Source organism: Trachurus trachurus (genome assembly GCF_905171665.1).
Source record: "Trachurus trachurus genome assembly, chromosome: 3".
In the NCBI taxonomy this organism is placed as follows: domain Eukaryota; kingdom Metazoa; phylum Chordata; class Actinopteri; order Carangiformes; family Carangidae; genus Trachurus; species Trachurus trachurus.
The window spans coordinates 2100941-2122554 of NC_139893.1; the positions used below are offsets into that span (position 1 = coordinate 2100941).

At 38.9% G+C, this 21614-nt stretch overlaps 1 protein-coding gene and 1 long non-coding RNA gene across 2 annotated transcripts in view; one reads left to right on the forward strand and one right to left on the reverse strand.

Annotated features, from left to right (window-relative positions):
- The window catches only part of LOC311005308, a 457476-nt gene that overhangs the window by 231637 nt on the left and 204225 nt on the right, over positions 1-21614 (forward strand). The gene's annotated exons all lie outside the window — the stretch shown is intronic.
- Positions 1-21614, reverse strand: part of pde8a (phosphodiesterase 8A) — a 109379-nt gene that overhangs the window by 5575 nt on the left and 82190 nt on the right. The window contains exons 14-19 of the mRNA XM_083996808.1: positions 21090-21254; positions 15831-15879; positions 13015-13150; positions 12714-12912; positions 8605-8822; positions 4661-4793 (exon numbers count right to left, since the gene is read on the reverse strand). Coding sequence (XP_083852934.1) covers positions 4661-4793; positions 8605-8822; positions 12714-12912; positions 13015-13150; positions 15831-15879; positions 21090-21254 — 900 coding nt within the window. The remainder of the gene's footprint in view (positions 1-4660; positions 4794-8604; positions 8823-12713; positions 12913-13014; positions 13151-15830; positions 15880-21089; positions 21255-21614) is intronic.

Here is a 21614-nt window from a genome sequence, read left to right on the forward strand (position 1 = left end):
ATGTGTGGACTCCACCATCAGCATCAATTTAAAGGTGCCGAAGGAATAGTACACTGCAAAAACTCAAAATCTTTCCAAGAATATTTGTCTTATTTCTTGTCAAAATGTCTCATTTCTAGTCAAAACTAATCTCTTTCCACTTAAACTAAGACTCATCACCTAAAAATTTACTTGTTTTGAGATAATTTTCAACTTGTTTCAAACAAATTTTCACTTGAAATTAGTAGAAAAATCTGCCAGTGAAAGCAAGTTCTTGTAATAAAGAAGAAAAACTTGATCCACTATCAAATTTTTCTACTTATTTCAAGTGAAAATCTGCTTGAAAGAAGTAAAAAGTGTCTAAAAACAAGCTGCTTTTTATGTGATGAGTCTTATTTTAAATATAATGAGATTTGTTTTGACTAGAAATGACATTTTTGACATGAAATAAGACAAATATTCTTGGTAAGATTTTGAGTTTTTGCAGTGTATATCTATCTATAAAAAAAGAATTAAAAAAAAGAAATGTATATAACAATTAAAATGATGGATATAAAACAACACAACCCTTAAACATAATTTACAGTACACAGATAATAACCAAATACCTAAAAAAAAAAAAAAAACATCAGCTGAACAACTTCAAAAATAACCAGCTAACTAACTGTGTCTGTGCATAAACGGATGAATGAGAATGGCAGAAGGAGCGTCTGTGTTCGCTGCACTGCCACTTACACATGCTACAGTAAGGAGCAGCAGCAGCATGCGTCATACAGTCACATGATGTGCAGCTACTTGCATGTTTCAAGATTGAATTATGTTAAGCAGAAAGTACAGAGGGGCTATTTTTTTCCGTGCCAAGATGAGTGAGGTCTCTGTTTGAATCTGAAAACCCTCCTGGTCCGACGGCGGCGTGGACGTGGACGTGACACAAAGAGCTCCTCACAAAGCACCGCAACCTCTTCCATTAACTCAATTAACTAACCCTGATGACAATTTATGGGAGGAAACACTTTTAAAAACGCAGCGTTTGACTGATCTCAGTGACTGCATGTGTTCAGATTCAGATCGACTCCTCTGACTTTAAAAGGCAGCAGGACTTTTAAATGTCCGCGTGGAGCATTCCTCACACAGACGAGAAAGATGTTACCGAGTTGTAAAATTCTCTCCCCACAAACATTTCAACAGGCCACGAGTCCCCGAACCAGCATCATCATCATTGTAGGAGCCAATATTGTTGTGAAGAGAGTTGAAATCTTTATTGTAGCCTAGTTTGTGGTGTGTTTTACAGTTAAAGGACAATTCCGGGTCTCTCTACAGTCATGAGAACAACCTGTTGTGATGCTTGAAATGGGTATAAGTCTTAGCTTCACAAAAGCAGTGGAATATACTGTATGAATAAAGGCTAATAATAATAATAATAATTCATTTAATTTATATAGCGCTTTTCAATAACCCAAAGACGCTGTAAGTGTGGAAAACAAGTTAAAATGACATTTTGTTAAATTGCTTTTTGAGCATAAATGTTATCTGTCATTCTATTTTCACCAAGTGTCTCAAATGTAAAATAAAGAAGCTTAATATTGACTTAACATTACATTTCAAACTTCATGAGATGTGTGTAGCCCTAAATGAGAAATTAGCTTTTTTTCTCCAAACAAAATATCAATTTAACAGACAAAACCCACAAAATGTACAATATTCAACCTATATAATGTATCCTATATGTGTTGTCACTGTGGTGCTGTTTGAGAGGTAAAAAATGGTTTGAGAGCTCAGCAGGTCTGTATACAAAGCTGGAGCTGTGGCCCTGCTGTCTGAGCAGGCTGAAGTCTCAACTCTCTCTTCTTTTTTCAATATCTTCCTCATCAAATGAGTCAGAACTTTCAGCCTCTGAAGCACCTTCATCCTCCTCACTGTTTCTCTCTCTCTCCTATAGATTCTGCGGGTTCGAAGCGCTTCACAGCTGTTCTTTTGATTGACAGGTCGTCAAGGGCAGCGTAAAATGACCGAAATATAAACAAAAACATATCGAGACGGTCACGCAAACGAGCATTTGCGCCTATAGGATTAATGCAACCAAGTATCCACACATCTAATTAAAAATGTGGCGTTTCTAACAAGAAAACGGCTTGAAAGCATTCCCACTGCAGACAGGTACCTCTGCTGTGTGTGTGACTGCGGGGAGAGCGGAGGGCAGTACCAATGGGCATGTGGGGGAGAGAGGGGGGGGCGACTTAGTAAGTAATGTTGTAACATATTATATTATTACTTTTTAATAGGTATTGCTTTGCATTTAAATTAACGTGGGATTATTTTTTGTATTAAGAAATAATAGCACCAACTAGTTATAAAAAATAGTAAAAGTTACACTTTTTTTTCTTTTCCATTTGTGGCGCTGGCGCCCCCTGGATGGACAGCGCCCTTAGCATTTGCCTATACGGCCTATGCCACGGGCCGGCCCTGCTCAAAACTAAACTCTTTCCACTTAAAATAAGACTCATCACTTAAAAATTAACATGTTTTTAGATATTTTTCACTAGTTTCAAACTAATTTTGACTTGAAATATAAGGAAGTATAAAAATCTGCCAGTGAAAGCAAGTTTTTTGCGCTTGTAATAAGAAAGAAAAACTTGCTCCGCTATCAGATTTTTCTACTTATTTCAAGTGAAAATCTGCTTGAAAGAAGTGAAAAGTGTCTAAAAACAAACTACTTTTTAATAGGATGAGTCTTATTTTAAGTAGAATTAGATTCGTTTTGACTAAGACAAATATTCTTGGTAAGATATTTGAGTTTTTGAGTTTTTGCAGTGAACATATTGTTGCTGGAGAAACTGTGGGATGACGCAGCGATTCATTGACGGCGTGTGACAGAATGAGACCACAACAGTTGTGTTTATATAAAGTCTGTGTGTGTGTGTGTGTGTGTGTGTGTGTGTGTGTGTGTGTGTGTGTGTGTGTGTGTGTCCTTCCTGCTCCGACTCAACATTGATCTATTTAGGAAAAAAAAGAGGCTAAAAAAAGACTAAAAACTACAGCTCTGGAAAAAAAAAAATAATAGACCACTTTCACAAATGTTTGTTAAAAGCATCTCTACATGTATGACAGTCATTCTTTTCTTTTATTTTCTTTTTTAAACACAAACACAAACACAACTCATTCTACTTAAAGAGACACTGATGAGGTCATCACCTGAACCACATCTGGTTTTATAGGAAGATTATAAATAAAAACCACTGCTGGGATTAAACATTGACATTATCCCACTAAAACTGATTTATAAACTCTTCCTGAGTTAAAATATTCTTGCTGTGTTGTTTAGGAATAAATATGAACATGTTTTCTTTGCATTATTATTATTATTCAAGGTCTGAAAAGACTTGATATGTTTTGTTATTTAGACTAGTTTAGTCATTTTCAGCCAATAAAAGCTCTAAATGACAATATTTTTATTTCAGTTTTGGGAGAAATGTTGTCGGTAGTTGAGAGAATAAAACAAAAAAAGTTTAATTTAATTTTACTCAAAAACACACTGCAAAAACTCAAAATCTTAACCAAGTATATTTGTCTTATTTCTAGTCAAAACAAATCTCATTCTACTTAAAATAAGACTTATCACATTAAAAGTATCTTGTTTTTAGACACTTTTTACTTCTTTCAAGCAGATTTTCACTTGAAATAAGTAGAAAAATCTGATAGTGGAGCAAGTTTTTCTTTCTTATTACGAGAGCACAAAAAACTTGCTTTCACTGGCAGATTTTTCTACTTATTTCAAGTAAAAATTAGTTTGAAACAAGTGAAAATGATCTAAAAACAAGTAAATTTTTAGGTGATGAGTCTTATTTTAAGTGGAAAGAGATTAGCTTTGACTAGAAATTAGACATTTTGACAAGAAATGAGACAAATATTCTTGGAAAGATTTTGAGTTTTTGCAGTGTAGGGTTTCTTGTTGTCATCTTCATTTGTTTTACCATTTTATTTTATTTTATAACCACTGTACATTGGAGTATCTTACATACGTTCTTTGATGTAGACGACAATCCGATTGTGCAGATTTAATGTAAGTTTTTGTTGACTTGTCATGTGTTTTTCATGTTGTGATTGTGGATGTATGTTTAAATGTGCTGGTTTTAAATGTGCACTGTAAAAACTCAAAATCACTCAAAAAGAATATTTGTCTTATTTCTTGTCAAAATGTCTAATTTCTAGTCAAAACTAATCTCTTTCCACTTAAAATAAGAACCATCACCTATGAATTAACTTGTTTTTAGATAATTTTCACTTGTTTCAAACAAATTTTCACTTGAAATAAGTAGAAAAATCTGCCAGTGAAAGCAAGTTTTTTGTGCTTGAAATAAGAAAGAAAAAATTGCTCCACTATCAGATTTTTCTACTTATTTCAAGTGAAAATTTGTTTGAAACAAGTGAAAATTATCTAAAAACAAGTTCATTTTTAGGTGATGGGTCTTATTCTAAGTGGAAAGCGTTTAGTTTTGACCAGAAATTACACATTTTGAGAAGAAATGAGACAAATATTCTTGGAAAGATTTTGAGTTTTTGCAGTGTACATACCTATAAATAGTAAAAACCAGAGAAACTGATCATTCTGGGCTGTATTTCTACATCACAGGTATATGAAGCACCAACCAACACGTGTCAGTCAGAGTTTTAATGACCTCACCCCGTTCTCCTCCAGCGCGGCCAGCGGCTTGTTGATGCTGTTCACAAATTTGTTGACGTGTTCAAAGTGTTTGGTCATCTCGGTGGCCAGGACCATGTCGATGATGGCCTGTCGTAGTGTTCGGTACTCGTTCCTGCAGACAGACAGAGAGACAGACAGAGAGACAGACAGTGGGAGATTCAGTGTGGTAAACAGCAGAGGAACCCGTGTGAACAGATAGACAGATAGATAGATAGATAGACAGATAGATAGATAGATAGATAGATAGATAGATAGATAGATAGATAGATAGATAGATAGATAGATAGATAGATAGATAGATAGATAGATAGATAGATAGATAGATAGACAGACAGACAGACAGACAGACAGACAGACAGACAGACAGACAGACAGACAGACAGACAGACAGACAGACAGACAGACAGACAGACAGACAGACAGACAGACAGACAGACAGACAGACAGACAGACAGACAGACAGACAGACAGACAGACAGACAGACAGACAGACAGACAGACAGACAGACAGACAGACAGACAGACAGACAGACAGACAGACAGACAGACAGACAGACAGACAGACAGACAGACAGACAGACAGACAGATAGATAGATAGATAGATAGATAGATAGATAGATAGATATACTGTATATATATATATCAGGTTGTGTCCGAAATCACTCCCTCATTCCCTCCTCCCTACTCACTATATAGTGAATTCAATATAGTGACTATATAGTGACTCACTGGTCAAATAAAAAAACACTTTCGGACTCTACTCCGCCGCACAGTTAATGACGTATTACGTCGCGTAATTAAAACGTTCCAACTGCGATCGTAACGGCCGGTGCAGGTACCATGGATACAACCATGGTAACGGCCGGTGTAGAGGAGTAAAGCAATATATTAAAGCAGAAGTGAGTGATATATTTGTGTTAATATAAGTCTTAAATAGTTATATCTTCCGACAGCAATCACTTACATAGAGTGTTTGGTCTGAAACACGGGTCTGTCAGTCCCTCTGCTCTGCTCTGAGCCGAGGAGAAAACATTTATCGTATCCTACAGTTTTTATCCAATGAGGAGAGAGAACGGCATGCAGGGCTGTGTGTGCAGCCAAGGAACGCCGTGAATGTGGTGACGTAGCGACGAGGACTGTTATGGTGCGTTCAAGGAAACTCGTATTTTTCCGACCGTGAAGTGGTACCAGTTCGATCTGGTACGAGTTCACCGGTCAGAAGTTACGAGTGGCCGTTATAGTGACTTTCACCGGTAAAACAGGTCGGAAAAACACGAGTGTGTTGCCTGGAACGCTACAAAGTCGTAAGTTGTGACTTGAAGCTGTAATTTACGATTTCAAAAGCCTGCCTGGAACGCAGCATTAGCGAAAACGACCGGATCACTCACTTCTGCTTTAAGCGGTAATATGTACTATATATTTAAGCATCAAAGATGTTCAATCAAACCCAAATAGTTTGAAACAATATTCAAAACACACACAGCCAGTGTCACAACTAAGCATAAAGTCCGCTAGCTTAATGCTAACGTTAATGTAAAACACCATAGACGGGCTAACAGAAATTAGCCTCGCTATCCAGAGTCTGTGGTGAGTTTATAATGCTTGTTAGGAAATTTGCTCTGACGTTTGTTGTGGGAGTCTGTGGAAGCCGCGACCGGACAACTCTGGCAGCTGGACACATTTATTGAGGCTGCTGCACTACTTCATTTATTTGGTAGCTACACCGGTCGCTACTTCATTTATTTGGTAGCTACACTGTCGCTACTTCATTTATCTGGTAGCTACACCGGTCACTACTTCATTTATTTGGTAGCTACACTGTCGCTACTTCATTTATCTGGTAGCTACACCGGTCACTACTTCATTTATTTGGTAGCTACACCAGTCGCTACTTCATTTATTTGGTAGCTACACCGGTCACTACTTCATTTATTTGGTAGCTACACCGGTCACTACTTCATTTATTTGGTAGCTACACCGGTCACTACTTGCATTTATTTGGTAGCTACACTGGTCACTACTTCATTTATTTGGTAGCTACACCAGTCGCTACTTCATTTATTTGGTAGCTACACCGGTCACTACTGCATTTATTTGGTAGCTACACTGGTCACTACTTGCATTTATTTGGTAGCTACACCGGTCACTACTTCATTTATTTGGTAGCTACACCGGTCACTACTTGCATTTATTTGGTAGCTACACCGGTCACTACTGCATTTATTTGGTAGCTACACTGGTCACTACTTGCATTTATTTGGTAGCTACACCGGTCGCTACTGCATTTATTTGGTAGCTACACCGGTCGTTCTGGGCCGGTGTGTTAACGGCGTCGATCCGTGACCGCAATGCATGATGGGATATCTTGCTCCGGTTAGTGACCAGCGGATGTTCACTACATTTCGCGGTGAATTGTGGGATAGATTCAGTCACTATATAGTGAACATTAATAATCACTAAACATTCAGACACCACTACAAAATGGCCTGGTCACTAGTGAGTAGAGGGGGATTTCGGACACAGTCTCAGTGTGGTAAACAGCAGAGGAACCCGTGTGAACAGACAGATAGATAGATAGATAGATAGATAGATAGATAGATAGATAGATAGATAGATAGATAGATAGATAGACAGAGAGAGACTCAGTGTGGTAAACAGCAGAGGAACCCGTGTGAACAGTTCTGCTGCTCCGGCTGCAGTGACAGTGCCGATGAATGGAGGCTTTGTTCACCTTCCCCCTCTGAGGGAAACCAGCACATGTGAGCTATTCTGCTCCGGGACTCAAATCACATTACGACCCTGCTGCTGCTGCTGCTGTCAACAAACACACACACACTATTGTTTTCTGTATAGCACACACACACACATGTACACACACACACACACACTGTCTTAGCTCAAGCACCTCCACGCTACGCTACGCTACGCTACTTCAGGTGATGCTCCTCCTGTAATTCTGCATCACAATCTATTTTTAGAAACGATTTAATACGTCAAATTGGAAAAATTCACAGATGAAACATTTCGATTTCTGAATTTTAAAAGGTATAGTGTAAGTGTGGTGTATGGTGTATAGTGTATAGTGTAATTACCCCCATCTAGCCAGCCAATCACAACAGTCACTTAAATAGGAATAAATGACAGGAGGGAAATATACACTGCAAAAACTCAAATATTTGTCTCATTTCGAGTCATAACAAATCTCATTATACTAAAAATAAGACTTATCACATAAAAAGTAGCTTGTTTTTAGACACTTTTTACTTCTTTCAAGCAGATTTTCACTTGAAATAATCTGATAGTGGAGCAAGTTTTTCTTTCTTATTACAAGAACAAAAAACTTGCTTTCACTGGCAGATTTTTCTACTTATTTCAAGTGAAAATTTGTTTGAAACAAGTGAAAATTATTTAAAAACAAGTACATTTTTAATGTGATGAATCTTATTTTAAGTGGAAAGAGATTAGTTTTGATTAAAATTGAGACATTTTGACAAGAAATTAGATAAATATTCTTGGAAAGATTTTGAGTTTTTACAGTGTAGGCTGTTTACATCCGACCTGGTTCCGGTGATTTGTGAGTGTGGAAGTAACGTACATGAGTCAAACCAACTGAACCTTGCCTTCCGCTAAAATTTCGAGTGGCTTTAAAACTAATTTCAGTCTAAAATTTTTGGCACTACACTGCAAAAACTCAAAATCTTTCCAAGAATATGTGTCAAAATGTCTAATTTAAAGTCACAACTAATCTCTTTCCACAATAAGACTCATCACTTAAAAATTAAGTTTTTGCAGTGTACTAATTATATTCTGAGGTAAATTATACTAGTTCTGGTCTTTGCAGAGATGTGACAAGATTATTATTATTATTCTATATTATTATTTTACATGCATATACACGTGTGGCTCTCTCTCTCTCTCGCACCTTTCAATGTTCTTGAAGATGTTGCACTTGTCGTCCCTGGTGGTGATCTGGAAGGCGAGCGCGGCGTGGTGGCTCTCCAGCACGGCCGTGTCGTTGTAGAGGATGGCCAGCTCGCTGCCCGCGTTGCACAGGAAGCTGTTGGTGCGGCCCGGGTGATCCACGTCGTGCACGGTGGCGGCGATCAGCGCGGCCACCTCGTCGATGGGGTCCAGACTTTGCTGTCGTGGTAGAGAAAACAGATCGTTGTGCAGCGTTAAAAAGGAGAGAAAAGTCTGGATTAGTTCGACCTCAGGGTTTATACACTGCAAAAACTCAAAATCTTACCAAGAATATTTGTCTCATTTCCAGTCAAAAATGTCATTTCTAGTCAAAACAAATCTCATTATACTAAAAATAAGACTCATCACATAAAAAGTAGCTTGTTTTTAAGACACTTTTTCCTTATTTCAAGCAGATTTTCACTTGAAATAAGTCGAAAAATCTAGAAAAGTTTTTCTTTCTTATTACAAGCACAAAAAACTTGCTTTCACTGGCAGATTTTTCTACTTATTTCAAGTGAAAATTTGTTTGAAACAAGTGAAAATTTTGAGTTTTTGCAGTGTAAGGTTTAACTCTCCACCGTGTTTTCTAAACATGTCACATCAAACTATCGTGACGTGAGTTCAGTCTACGACAACAAGGAACTCATTGTTGTTATAAAGACACAAGATACGAAAATACAGCTCTGGAAAAAATGAAGAGACCACTCCCAAAATGATCAGTTTCTCTGGTTTTACTATTTATAGGTATGTGCACTGCAAAAACTCAAAATCTTTCCAAGAATATTTGTCTTATTTCTTGTCAAAATGTCTCATTTCTGGTCAAAACTAATCTCTTTCCACTTAAAATAAGACTCATCACATTAAAAATTAACTTGTTTTTAGATCATTTTCACTTGAAATAAGTAGAAAAATCTGCCAGTGAAGGTTTTTTGTGCTTGTAATAAGGAAGAAAAACTTGCTCCACTATCAGATTTTTCTACTTATTTCAAGTGAAAATATCCTTGAAAGAGGTAAAAAGCGTAAAAAAAACAAGCTACTTTTAATGTGATGAGTCTTATTTTAAGTAGAATGAGATTTGTTTTGACTAGAAATAAGACAAATATACTTGGTTAGATTTTGAGTTTTTGCAGTGTGTGTTTGAGTAAAATAAAATTGCAAAGTGTTTGTTTTATTCTGTCAACTACCGACAACATTTCTCCCAAAATTGAAATAAAAATATTGTCATTTAGAGCTTTTATTGGCTGAAAATGACTAAACTAGTCTAAAAAAACAAAAAATATCAAGTCTTTTCAGACCTTCAATAATAATAATGCAAAGAAAACATGTTGATATTTATTCCTAAACAACACAACAAGAATATTTTAACTCAGTAAGAGTTTATAACTCAGTTTTTGTGGGATAATGTCAATGTTTAATCCCAGCAGTGGTTTTTATTTATAATCTTCCTATAAAACCAGATGTGGTTCAGGTGATGACCTCATCAGTGTCTCATTAAGTAGAATGAGTTGTGTTTGTGTTAGTGTTTAAAAAAGAAAAGAAAAGAACGACTGTCATACATGTAGAGATGCTTTTAACAAACATTTGTGAAAGTGCTCTCTTATTTTTTTTTCCAGAGCTGTATATGAACAAACATCTTCATTTTGGTGAAGATGTAGAACATTAAAAATCGGATTTTGATGATAAATCTGCAGCTCTAAGTCTTAAAAACCGACTTTAACCGTGGCAGAACTGGTTGATCATCAAATTAACACACACACACACACACACACACACACACACACACACACACACACACACACACACACACACACACACACACACACACACACACACACACACACACACACACACACACACACACACACACACACACACACACACACACACACACACACACACACACACACACACTCACACTCAACTACTTGTAATTTTTGGAAGCAGGGTCATTTGTTTCTGGGTCATTTCCTGTGTCATGTGTCTCAGGGGTGTGAAAAATTAAAAAGCGTGAATAAAGAGGAAGGAAGGAAGAAAAAAAAAAGAAAAAAGAAGCAGCGGACACAGATAAGTGAAATAATTCCTTAATTTTCACATGAATTCGCGGTCGTCTCATCTCGTCTGTGCAGTTCCAGGGATTCATTCATTAACCTTGGGTGCTGGTGATGTAACTTCACAGTTCAGCGGCTAAGCCAATGAAAGATCCTCCACTCAGATCAGAAATAGACAGTTTGGTTAATCAGCTTAGCCGGCGCTCGCCCTCGCTGAGCCACTGACACACTTGGGCAAAACCTCGACTCTCAAGGATAATGTGAGTTCAGAGCAGACGAGGAGGAGGAGGAAGAGCTGCACACTGCAAAAACTCAAAATCTTACCAAGAATATTTGTCTCATTTCCAGTCAAAAATGTCATTTCTAGTCAAAACAAATCTCATTATACTAAGAAATAAGAAGATTTTCACTTGATATAAGTAGAAAAATCTGATAGTGGAGCAAGTTTTTCTTTCTTATTACAAGCACAAACAACTTGCTTTCACTGGCAGATTTTTCTACTTATTTCAAGTGAGAATTAGTTTGAAACAAGTGAAAATGATCTAAAAACAAGTTGATTTTTAGGTGATGAGTCTTATTTTAAGTGGAAAGAGATTAGTTTTGACTAGAAATGAGACATTTTGACAAGAAATAAGACAAATGGTTTTGAGTTTTTGCAGTGCAGACTCTGGAGTCGGATCTACGAGCTAAAATACTTGAATATTTTCCAACACTCATTCATTCATATTTTCTTAATTAACCATCAACATCACAATTCAAAGGGATACGCCAACATTTTTTTTCGTGTCTTGCCTCACTCCCGAGTCCATGACCAGCAGATAGACACCATCCTTTCGACTGTGCGTGCAGTAACCATGGAGATAGAGCCGTATCGCCCGTAATTAGCTTAGCTCAAACACTGGAAGTGTATAGGTAGTGTTAGCCTGCCTCCACCTAAAGTAGCTAATTAGCTTAGCTCAAACACTGGAAGTGTATGGGTAGTGTTAGCCTGCCTCCACCTAAAGTCGCTAATTAGCTTAGCTCAAACACTGGAAGTGTATAGGTAGTGTTAGCCTGCCTCCTACCCGAGCCGAAATCAGCAGTCAGAAGCTGATTTCATTTTAGCTCTAAACTCTGTAAATATTTCACTTTATCCACATTTCAAACATGTTTAGGTGAGAAAGTAGCCGTTTAGATCAGCAGTGTGTCGTTAATTTGTCTAAATACCAGCTGTTTACAATTTTGTTCGGACGAATTCGGCGCTACTCAAGCTAGCCCTTGTGACCAACGCACTTCCGGTTACTTTCACAAAATAAAACACCCGTTGCCCTTTACATACAGAAAACCATGATGATAGAATTTGTGCTTTTACTTTGAAATAGGAAGCTAACCTACCCTCGATGTAGCTAGCTTGAACCAAAATAAAGCGTCTTTGCTTGAACCCTCCGTTTTGACCGATCTCGTCCCGTTAGCGGCATTTGACCGCTCAAGATGCCTTACCGGAGAGTTTTGTCAGCTCTGAGACGAAGATCGGCTCGCCGGTTTCCGTTTAGAGTTGCTGAAGAGTTTCTCTGATGACTTTAGGTGGAGGCAGGCTAACACTACCTATACACTTCCAGCGTTTGAGCTAAGCTAATTAGCGACTTTAGGTGGAGGCAGGCTAACACTACCCATACACTTCCAGTGTTTGAGCTAAGCTAATTTGTGACTTTAGGTGGAGGCAGGCTAACACTACCCATACACTTCCAGCGTTTGAGCTAAGCTAATTAGCGACTTTAGGTGGAGGCAGGCTAACACTACCTATACACTTCCAGTGTTTGAGCTAAGCTAATTACGGCGATACGGCTCTATCTCCATGGTTACTACACGCACAGTGGAAAGGATGGTGTCTATCTGCTGGTCATGGACTCGGGAGTGAGGCAAGACACGGAAAAAAAATGTTGGCGTATCCCTTTAAAGAAGATGGGATGTCGTCTACCAGCTCATCAATAACCCAGACCTTTATTCCGATGCTAAACAGCATCAATAACTACTGGTTTACCTTGACCCTCTCCTTGCAGAGGAAGTAGGCCGTGGCGTGCAGGACGTCGGCTGCGTGCGAGGAGTTGTGGTAGGAGTTACTGGCGTGGTAGTTGGCTTCGATCACCTGCAGCCACGAGCGCAACGTCCCTTCAGGACAATTAAGGAACTCACAGACCCCGAAACGGGAGAAGATCTTCATCCCCAAGTAGGTCAGAGGCCTGAGGGAGGCAGCACAAACACTCAACACACACTTCAACACTTCTACAAAAATAATAAAAATTTAGCCACAGTCCCTACAGCTGTGTGTGTTGTTGCCTCACCGCTTCATGGTTGCAGCTTCCAAGGTGACGATGTCAAAGTCCCACGAGTCCTCGTTCTCCATGGTCTGGGCGATACGAGGCGGGATGTCGTTCAGCGACAGAGGCGTCGTCAGCTGACTGGGGATGTGGTGAGGCTCTGAATGGACAGTAGACACACGGATTAATAATGATAACAATTAGTCATAATCAAAATGATCAGAGGCAAAATAACTCCTAAGTAATAACATTAAAGGGACATTGTGTAGGAATTCCTCCCATCTAGCGTTGCGGTTATAGGCTATATATTGCAAGCAACTAAATCGTATTTTTCATGCTGCATTCACGTGAAATTGGGCAGACGGCAGACGGACGACAGCCGCTGGATGAGCTGTTCACATTAACACACATTTCAAACCAAGGGGGGGGAAAACTTTAAAGGTCGGAGCGTATTCTTCATGTTGCATTCACCTGCAATTGGGCAGACGTCAGACGGATGACAGTCTTTCATAATTAAAAAGTGATTCTGAAATGTGTCTGGAGTCAATTACTTGTTCAGTATGCAACTTTATCCAGAAAACGATTGGTTTTGTGGAACTCAAATTCCCTATGTCCTATAAACGCATCACAGCTCCGTTCCTCGGCTGGGGCCAGCAGTAGTTGCATTGCTAGCCTTTGGTCGAAGCTGGACGCTGCTATTGGGTTAAAACGTTGAGTGACAGTATCATCAGCCAATCAGATTTAGATGTGTTATTGACAGAACGCCCTAGGGCCAGCGGAGTTTCTAGTGCTGGCCTTGGTGTTGTCATTGAAGTTAGCCTGACTGATTGGCCCATGGGCAGCAGCGTGATGACGCACGTAGTCTGTTATTCTGGAAAGCTGATGGCGGGTGATTTAACTTTTTTTGATTTTGTGATATGACTGCGGACCTTTGCAGAAAAAAAATTATTTTTTGCAAGACAGACGGCTAAAATGGATGCTAACTCAAACCAACAAGCTTTGTGTGGCATAAGGTGGGAAACTATGGTACGACTGGTTGACAGCTACTAGCTCGGAGCACAACAAGCTGTTCTGATGGACATGTCCACTCTTCAGTACAAGTCGTGGTGATGGGTGAGTGCTAGTTTTTACTGTTACTGTTACTGCTGGCCCTGACTGAAAGGCCACTGAACGCTACTGCTAAAATGACATCTGGGGCCTCATTTATCAAAGAGCGTGTAAAAGTCCTCTTAAATTTTCAGTACGACGGAAAGGCAAAATGTGCGTACGACCAAAAAATATACACTCTTTTCAGATCTATCAAACTCCGCGTACACACGGCTGCACGGTATTTCCCTTGATAAATCACACCGGACCTGAGAAAAGCGTGGATGAGAACACGCCTCACACCCAGCCCCCTAAACGGCCCCACACAACCATATGTGGTCAATGCAAATCAGTACGTGCATATTAAGTAGCCATGTGCGCTCTGGAAACGTGTGGAATGACGTCAGTGGAAGACGGTGAAGACAACAGACGGACAGAGAGCGGAGAAAGAAGCGGAATTTCTCTGAAAGCGAGATACACGGTAACAAGGCAATATCAGTCAGAAACATCATCTTGCATTGAAAGGCTACAATAAAAACAAAAAACTCCCAAATCTAAATGAAACAGAACAGAAAGAAGAATCATATTTATTCTGCCCCTTATTTTAGATTATGTCATAATAATTTAAAGCAGGGTTTCCACTGCCAGTTAGTAGCTACTACTTTGCACCCCTTTCCACTAACCGCCAACTGCCGTTCACTGGACGACTTTGATTTTCATTTGTGCATAGCTATATATATATATATAAAAAAAAAAAAACATTGAAGTCCACCAGTCTGTGACTTTTCCTAAAATGATGTTGGGCAGCACCCATTTTTGTTAAATACAATAAATATTATCCACACAAAAAATATCGATCATGTTTTCTCATTTGCTTTGATTTGCGCCGACATCATTGGGCTTGCTGCTTGCTTGTGTGTGTCCAGTCTGGCTACGTAACACACGCACGTCGCAGAAATTATTTTCCAGACTGGACAGACTGGTTGTGGAAGAGGTGTAACCTACATGCAGGGGAAAAATATCAATATGATATCAAAAGAAAACGAAATTTGTTTTATAAAGCCAGTATTTAGGAGCAAACTAGTGTAAATGCACAGGGGGAAAATCTGAGTCGCTGTGCTTTTCATGTAAAGTGCCGACGTCAACACGTGTGCGGTGGCGGTGGTGGTGGTGGTGCTGGGGGGGGGGGGGGACCATTGACTGGTCGTAAATTTCGGCACTTTCTCCCGACAGGTTTTGGTTTGATAGATCCCAAATTAGGCGGAGAAAAGTGCACAAAACGGGGGAAAGAGCGTGTAAAAAAGCGTGTATCCACAATGATAAATGAGGCCCCTGGTTTGTTACCGACGGCCGTCTGCCCGACTGCAGGTGAATGCAGCATCAGTGTAACGCTCCATTCATCCTCACTGCGTTACCGCGGTGACTTTTCACAGACGCCACCTCCACCTGAGCCGACAGCTCCGGTGTCTCCGCTGAGTTTCCGTGGTTTCCTACCGTCACGCTGCCACTGAACGTAAAAACATGGCGACACGACAACATGGCAGCAGCACCGAGCTTACCCGCTCCATGGAGATATGAATGATATGAACGGCTCATTCAGAGCTGAAAGGAACACTTCACTTTGTTGATGGGGGGGATTACTGATTAATGAAAAACAGACTGAAGAACCAAATAATCGATTTTCCTGAATAGAGAACAGGAGAAGTTACACAATGTCCCTTTAATAAAAACAACACAACATTACGTTAACTTACGCTTTGTTGCAAGTATGTATTCATTTCCTGACAATCTGCGTAAACCGTCCTGCGAACATGAAGAAAACAAAGAGAGAAAGTTACACACAGCCCCTAAACGCATCATTCATTCATTATTTAAAACCGCCAATTAGAAATAAGGAGTTCATCTCAGTGTTGCAGAGAAAATAAAAACTTAAAAACCACAAACGACAGATTTACACTTTAGCCTCTAAATTTTAAGCCTTTAGTTTCCACACTGCAAAAACTCAAAATCTTCCCAAGAATATTTGTCTTATTTCTTGTCAAAATGTCTCATTTCTAGAAACTAAACTAATCTCTTTCCACTTAAAATAAGACTCATCACCAACAATTAACTTGTTTTTAGATAATTTTAACTAAGCACATTTTCACTTGAAATAAGTAGAAAAATCTGCCAATGAAAGCATTTTTTTTGTGCTTGTAATAAGGAAGAAAAACTTGCTCCACTGTCAGATTTGTCTACTTATTTCAAGTGAAAATCAGCTTGAAATAAGTAAAAAGTGTCTAAAAACAATCTGCTTTTTATGTGATGAGTCTTATTTTAAGTAGAATGAGATTTGTTTTGGCTAGAAATGACATTTTGACTAGAAATAAGACAAATATTCTTGGTAAGATATTGAGTTTTTGCAGTGCATGAATCAATTATCAGTATATGACAGTTGTTATTTATTAGAAGACTTGATATGAGATGAGATGCGTTTAAATGCTGCAGAGTGAAACCAATGACACCACCAGTGTTAATAACAAGAACCAGACGTGGATTTTTACTGATTTTCCGTATTAACACTTTTATGAGTGTTTTTTTTTCCTTCTTCTGTGCGATGACACAATATTCTGGAGCCGCTGTGATGTCGACACCTCGTTTTGTTTCCCCGAACGAGCCAAAACAGAGCTTATTATTATTATTATGAATGAATCTGATACGCAGTTTATAAAATGAGTTCCATATGTACTACGACCTGTAAACGACACAGCGACAGGATGATATATGAACATAATCTGTGATGACATCGTCTTCCTCTGGGTTTTGGTTTTCACGCTGCGGCGGCAAATGGAGCCGATCAACAATAGTTTTAACACTTCATCACCCAAATAATCAAACTGCTGCTTTTCACTGGTTCAAATAATGATGCAGCTCCTCTGGGACAACACACACACACACACACACACACTGCATTAGTAATGACTGGGGAAGTGGAGGTGCAGCTAACTGTTAGCACCGTCAGATTTCCAGATGTTGTGTTTCTTCAAAACTGTATAGAAAGTCTTTTTATATTTTAATTTTTATATCTTGTTTTTACCTCTGCTTTTGTTTCACTCTGCAGCATTTAAACAAAGACTTTCATGTTTGCTGACGCCTTTCATTAACTGCACTGTAACACTAATCTTTATTATTTATATCTTTTTTTTTTTTTTTTTTTACTATGTTTTAGTTGTTCTGTCTCCCTTTCTGTTTTACTTTTTAATTTTTTCACATTTTTAATTCTTTCTCCTGTAATTTAAATAATGTTTGCTTTTTATGTCCTCATTTTGCTAATATGTAAAGCACCTTGAGTTGTCTTGTTGCGGAAATGTGCTATACAAATAAACTTGCCTTGCCTTTGTTTTTTACTCCTCCTTCTTTTGGAAATACTGGAACAAAACAGCTGTATGTATTTTAATCATTTTGGACAGACGTTTTATGTCTGTATGTGTGATTTTTGTGTGTTTCTCTTTTTAATATCTGGACCTTGAGTCTGTAAATAAAGTTATATGTATACACAGATACATACATATTCTGCTGACAAGTAAATTTCCCATATGTAAGATCAAGAAAAGTCTGATCTTTTTATTTCAACTCTGGACCTGTTGCTATAAATTATTCTTTATAGATTTAGAGTTTTGATGTTACTGGATGTAACATCAATGGGCTATTTTTAAAAATTTTTTTATTTAGCCTTTATTTAACCACCCGTTGAGATCGAGATCTCATTTTCAAGGGCGACCTGGCCTAGGAGGCTGCAGCACACGTCGTCAGCATTTCCATAAGATACAAAATACATTACAATATTACATAATAATAATAATTATTATTATAATTATTAATAATTATACTAATATACCAATATATATGTAGACATGTATTGACATTATGATATGTAAATACTACGTACCACTACTGACCTAGGGAGCTGTCTTGTATTGTCTGTGTATTGTTGTGTTATATATCTTTTTGCGTGTTTTATGTTGTATTTGAACATGGATTGTATTGTATGGGACATAAATTGCATTGATGCATTGTAAATATGTTGTATGGACCCCAGGAAGAATAGCTTTGGCATTGCCATAGCTAATGGGGATCCAAATAAATCAATCAATAGATGTTCAGCTTTGAATTCTGATGACTTTTCTATGAGGCTGAGAGAAAACGTCTATTATCGGCTATTATCAGGTCAAAATGTGAATTTGTCACTAGCTGCAGAACTGCTAATATGCTAATTAGTCTTCATCGCTGCTAAAAACACGTCAGAGCAGAGTGTTTTCTGCAGTCGTTCTGGTTTCATTTCACTTTATCAAAACCAGAGATCATGTTGTTGTTTAAAAGTGTTTCTCACAGACTAATCTGTGACAAGCAGCTGCAATAAAAACCATTCTGACCTAAAAAAATAAAATAAAAATAAGAACGTGTTGTTCTGTTAAACTGAGTCCTCGGGCCACCGTGTGTTATAAACATGTTCAAAGACTAAAACAAAAAACACATAGAAGTAAAAATAAAAGCAGAGAAATAAAAAGCTCCACCAGCCTGTACTCTACTACTGTATGCAGTAGATGGGCGTTAGTTCAGTGAGAGCTTGGGTGTGTGTCGCACAGTGAAATGTTTACTTCACAAGTGAAAAAGGAAGAGGAGAGACTGGCTCATCTTTGACCCGAGCATTGTCTCATGGTGGCGCTGCCTCTGTACACACACCACAGGCTATTTTAAGCATTTTCTCCCCCAGAAAAGATGAGAGAGAGACGGCTCTTCGGCCCGGCCACGGCTCAGCTTCAGCTTCAGCTACACTCACACTGCAAGAACTCCAAATCTTTCCAAGAATATTTGTCTTATTTCTTGTCAAAATGTCTAATTTCTATTTTAAAACTAATCTTTTTCCACTTAAAATAAGACTCGTCACCTAAAAATCTACTTGTTTTAGATGATTTTCACTTGTTTCAAACTAATTTTCACTTGAAATAAGTAGAAAAATGCCAGTGAAAGCAAGTTTTTGTGCTTGTAATAAGCACTATCAGATTTTTCTACTTTTTTCAAGTGAAAATCTGCTTGAAAGAAGTAAAAAGTGTCTAAAAACAAGCTACTTTTTAATGTGATGAGTCTTATTTTAAGTAGAATGAGATTTGTTTTGACTAGAAATAAGACAAATATTCTTGGTGAGATATTTGAGTTTTTGCAGTGCACTATCCTTCAACCAACGACCAGCAAACACCTCATGGTTTTCTGGCTTCATCCGTCGTTAACACTTGTGCAGAACAAATGTGTGTGTCTGTGTGTGTGTGTGTGTGTGTGTGTGTGTGTGTGTGTGTGTGTGTGTGTACAGTGTGTATAATAATAAGTGAAGCCACACTTCTTCATCTGATCCAAAGAACAGGATGTTTCCAGGCCCGCAGAGTCGAGAGGAAGAGGTTCATGTGAGTGTGACTGTGTGCGTGCGTGCAGAGTGTGTGTGTCGGTGTGTGTGTCGGTGTGTGTGTAGTGTGTGTGTGAGACAGAGAGAGAGAGACAGAGAGACAGAGAGAGAGAGAGAGAGGGGGGAGAAGGAGAGGGTGGGGTGGGCTTTCCTCTCCAGCCTACAGGAGCACAAAGGACAATCTAACACTTCCTTTGGGGTCGTTGCCAAGACTGCCAACTTGGCACTCTGTCTACTTCTGTCTACTTCTGCTTCACCACTGCTGTCTGTTCATCTCTCTCTGTTCATCTCTCTCTGCCCCAAAATGAACTGAAATCTTCACAAAAAAAAACCAATAATTCCACAGTTAAGATACGACGACACCTCTGTTCCTGTCAGGACCATGGACTGATGTGTATTCACTCAGCTGTAGTTGTATCAGAGAGACGATGTCGTATTGAAATCTAAAGGGACGATGTCGTATCTAAATTAGGGATGGGCATTTCGAATTATTTTCTAACCGAGTAACCTAACCTGGTGTTACCCGGGTAACCGAATACTGTAATAAAAAATAAAATGACGTCAAGACAAAATATCAGGTGGATAATAAGAGTAGAAACTGGAGTTTAAAATGCACCTTTATGCCAGGGAATAAATGCGCGGCTGTCTCGGAGGAGAAAACTTTTTTTTCTTTTTTTAAAATCATTAGCGGTGCTTATTTATTAGTCCACTACATGTTGGTGCCTTCGCTCCTCTCTGCCTCGCATCGTTTCAGGAAATAACTGGGAAGGTTTCAGAATGTTTGTAAACTGAAAGCAGATTTTCTAACAGACTTGATGACACCTGTCGTCTCCGAGGGAACCACCACAGATTATTGTAAAAGGTTTGAAAGTCCGAGGCTCGATCCAAAACGCTTTTACACAGCAGAAAATCACGTTGCTTGATCCGAAACTGTTGAACACTACAAAAAGCTGAACCACGGCATGATGATGTAGTTTGATCCGACACTAGACTGTTGCTCTAACGTGACGTTTTTTTAAAGGGACAACGAGGAGTTTTGGAAAAGCGAAGTGTTTTCACACTACATTTATGAGCCTCCGCACCGTAAAATTCTTTTGACCGGCGCAAGACAGACTCATGTTTTCATTCATCAAGAATTAAAGTCAGAGGTTCAAAGAGGTTCACATACCGCCGTAGTTCCGACCATAAACGGCGATTCAGCTGCGTTATTCTCATGACTCGTTGCGAAACCGAAAGTAAAAAACGCTGGTCGGCTCGACCAACATCTCCGCCACCACTAATAATAACAAAATAACCATAGAGACAAAACGATATATTTATCGAAAATGGGCCCATTAACAAGTGTGGGTAGCGGAGATTCATCCACATTAACGTGAGACTTTTTTATAACCGAATAGAAACTCCTCGTTGTCCCTTTAATCCTAGGTTAACCGGATAATGAATTCATAACCGAGTAGCAGATTGCCTACTCGGGTACCCGGGTACTCTATAGGGACGATGTCGTATCTAAAGGACGATGTTGTATCTAAAGGGACGATGTCATGGTCGAGGGATGATGTCATGCCCCCCTGCTCACCGTCATCAGCCCCCCCACCAGGTCGTTGGTGTGGGGGTCTTCGTCCTTGGTGCCCAGCTGAGGGGAGTAGAGCTCCGTGGTCCTCAGGATCTCCAGGACTCGGTCCAAGGCCTCGGCTACCGGCATGGGGCTGCTCTCCTGAGCGGCGTTGATGATGTTGATCACCTGGTGGTCAAACAGGGAACAAAACAATCACAACTATTTTCCAAGAAACTTGTAATACAAAAAATGTTACTTTTCATGTATACTTTCATTGTGTAAAGTTTCATTGTGGTAGGAGTAAAGGAAAAAAATAAGCCTATTCAGGTGTATTTTGGGCATGGGCCTATTTGATTAGTGTAAGGCTCATTTGCATATTCAAATTTGTTTTCAAAGAAAGTTGTAATACAAAAAATGTTACATTTCATGGATACTTTCATTGTGTAAAGTTTCATTGTGATAGGAGTAAAGGAAAAAAATAGCCCCATTGGGGTGTATTGTTGTCGGCACCATAGACTTTATACAGTAAATAATGATGTGAATTAA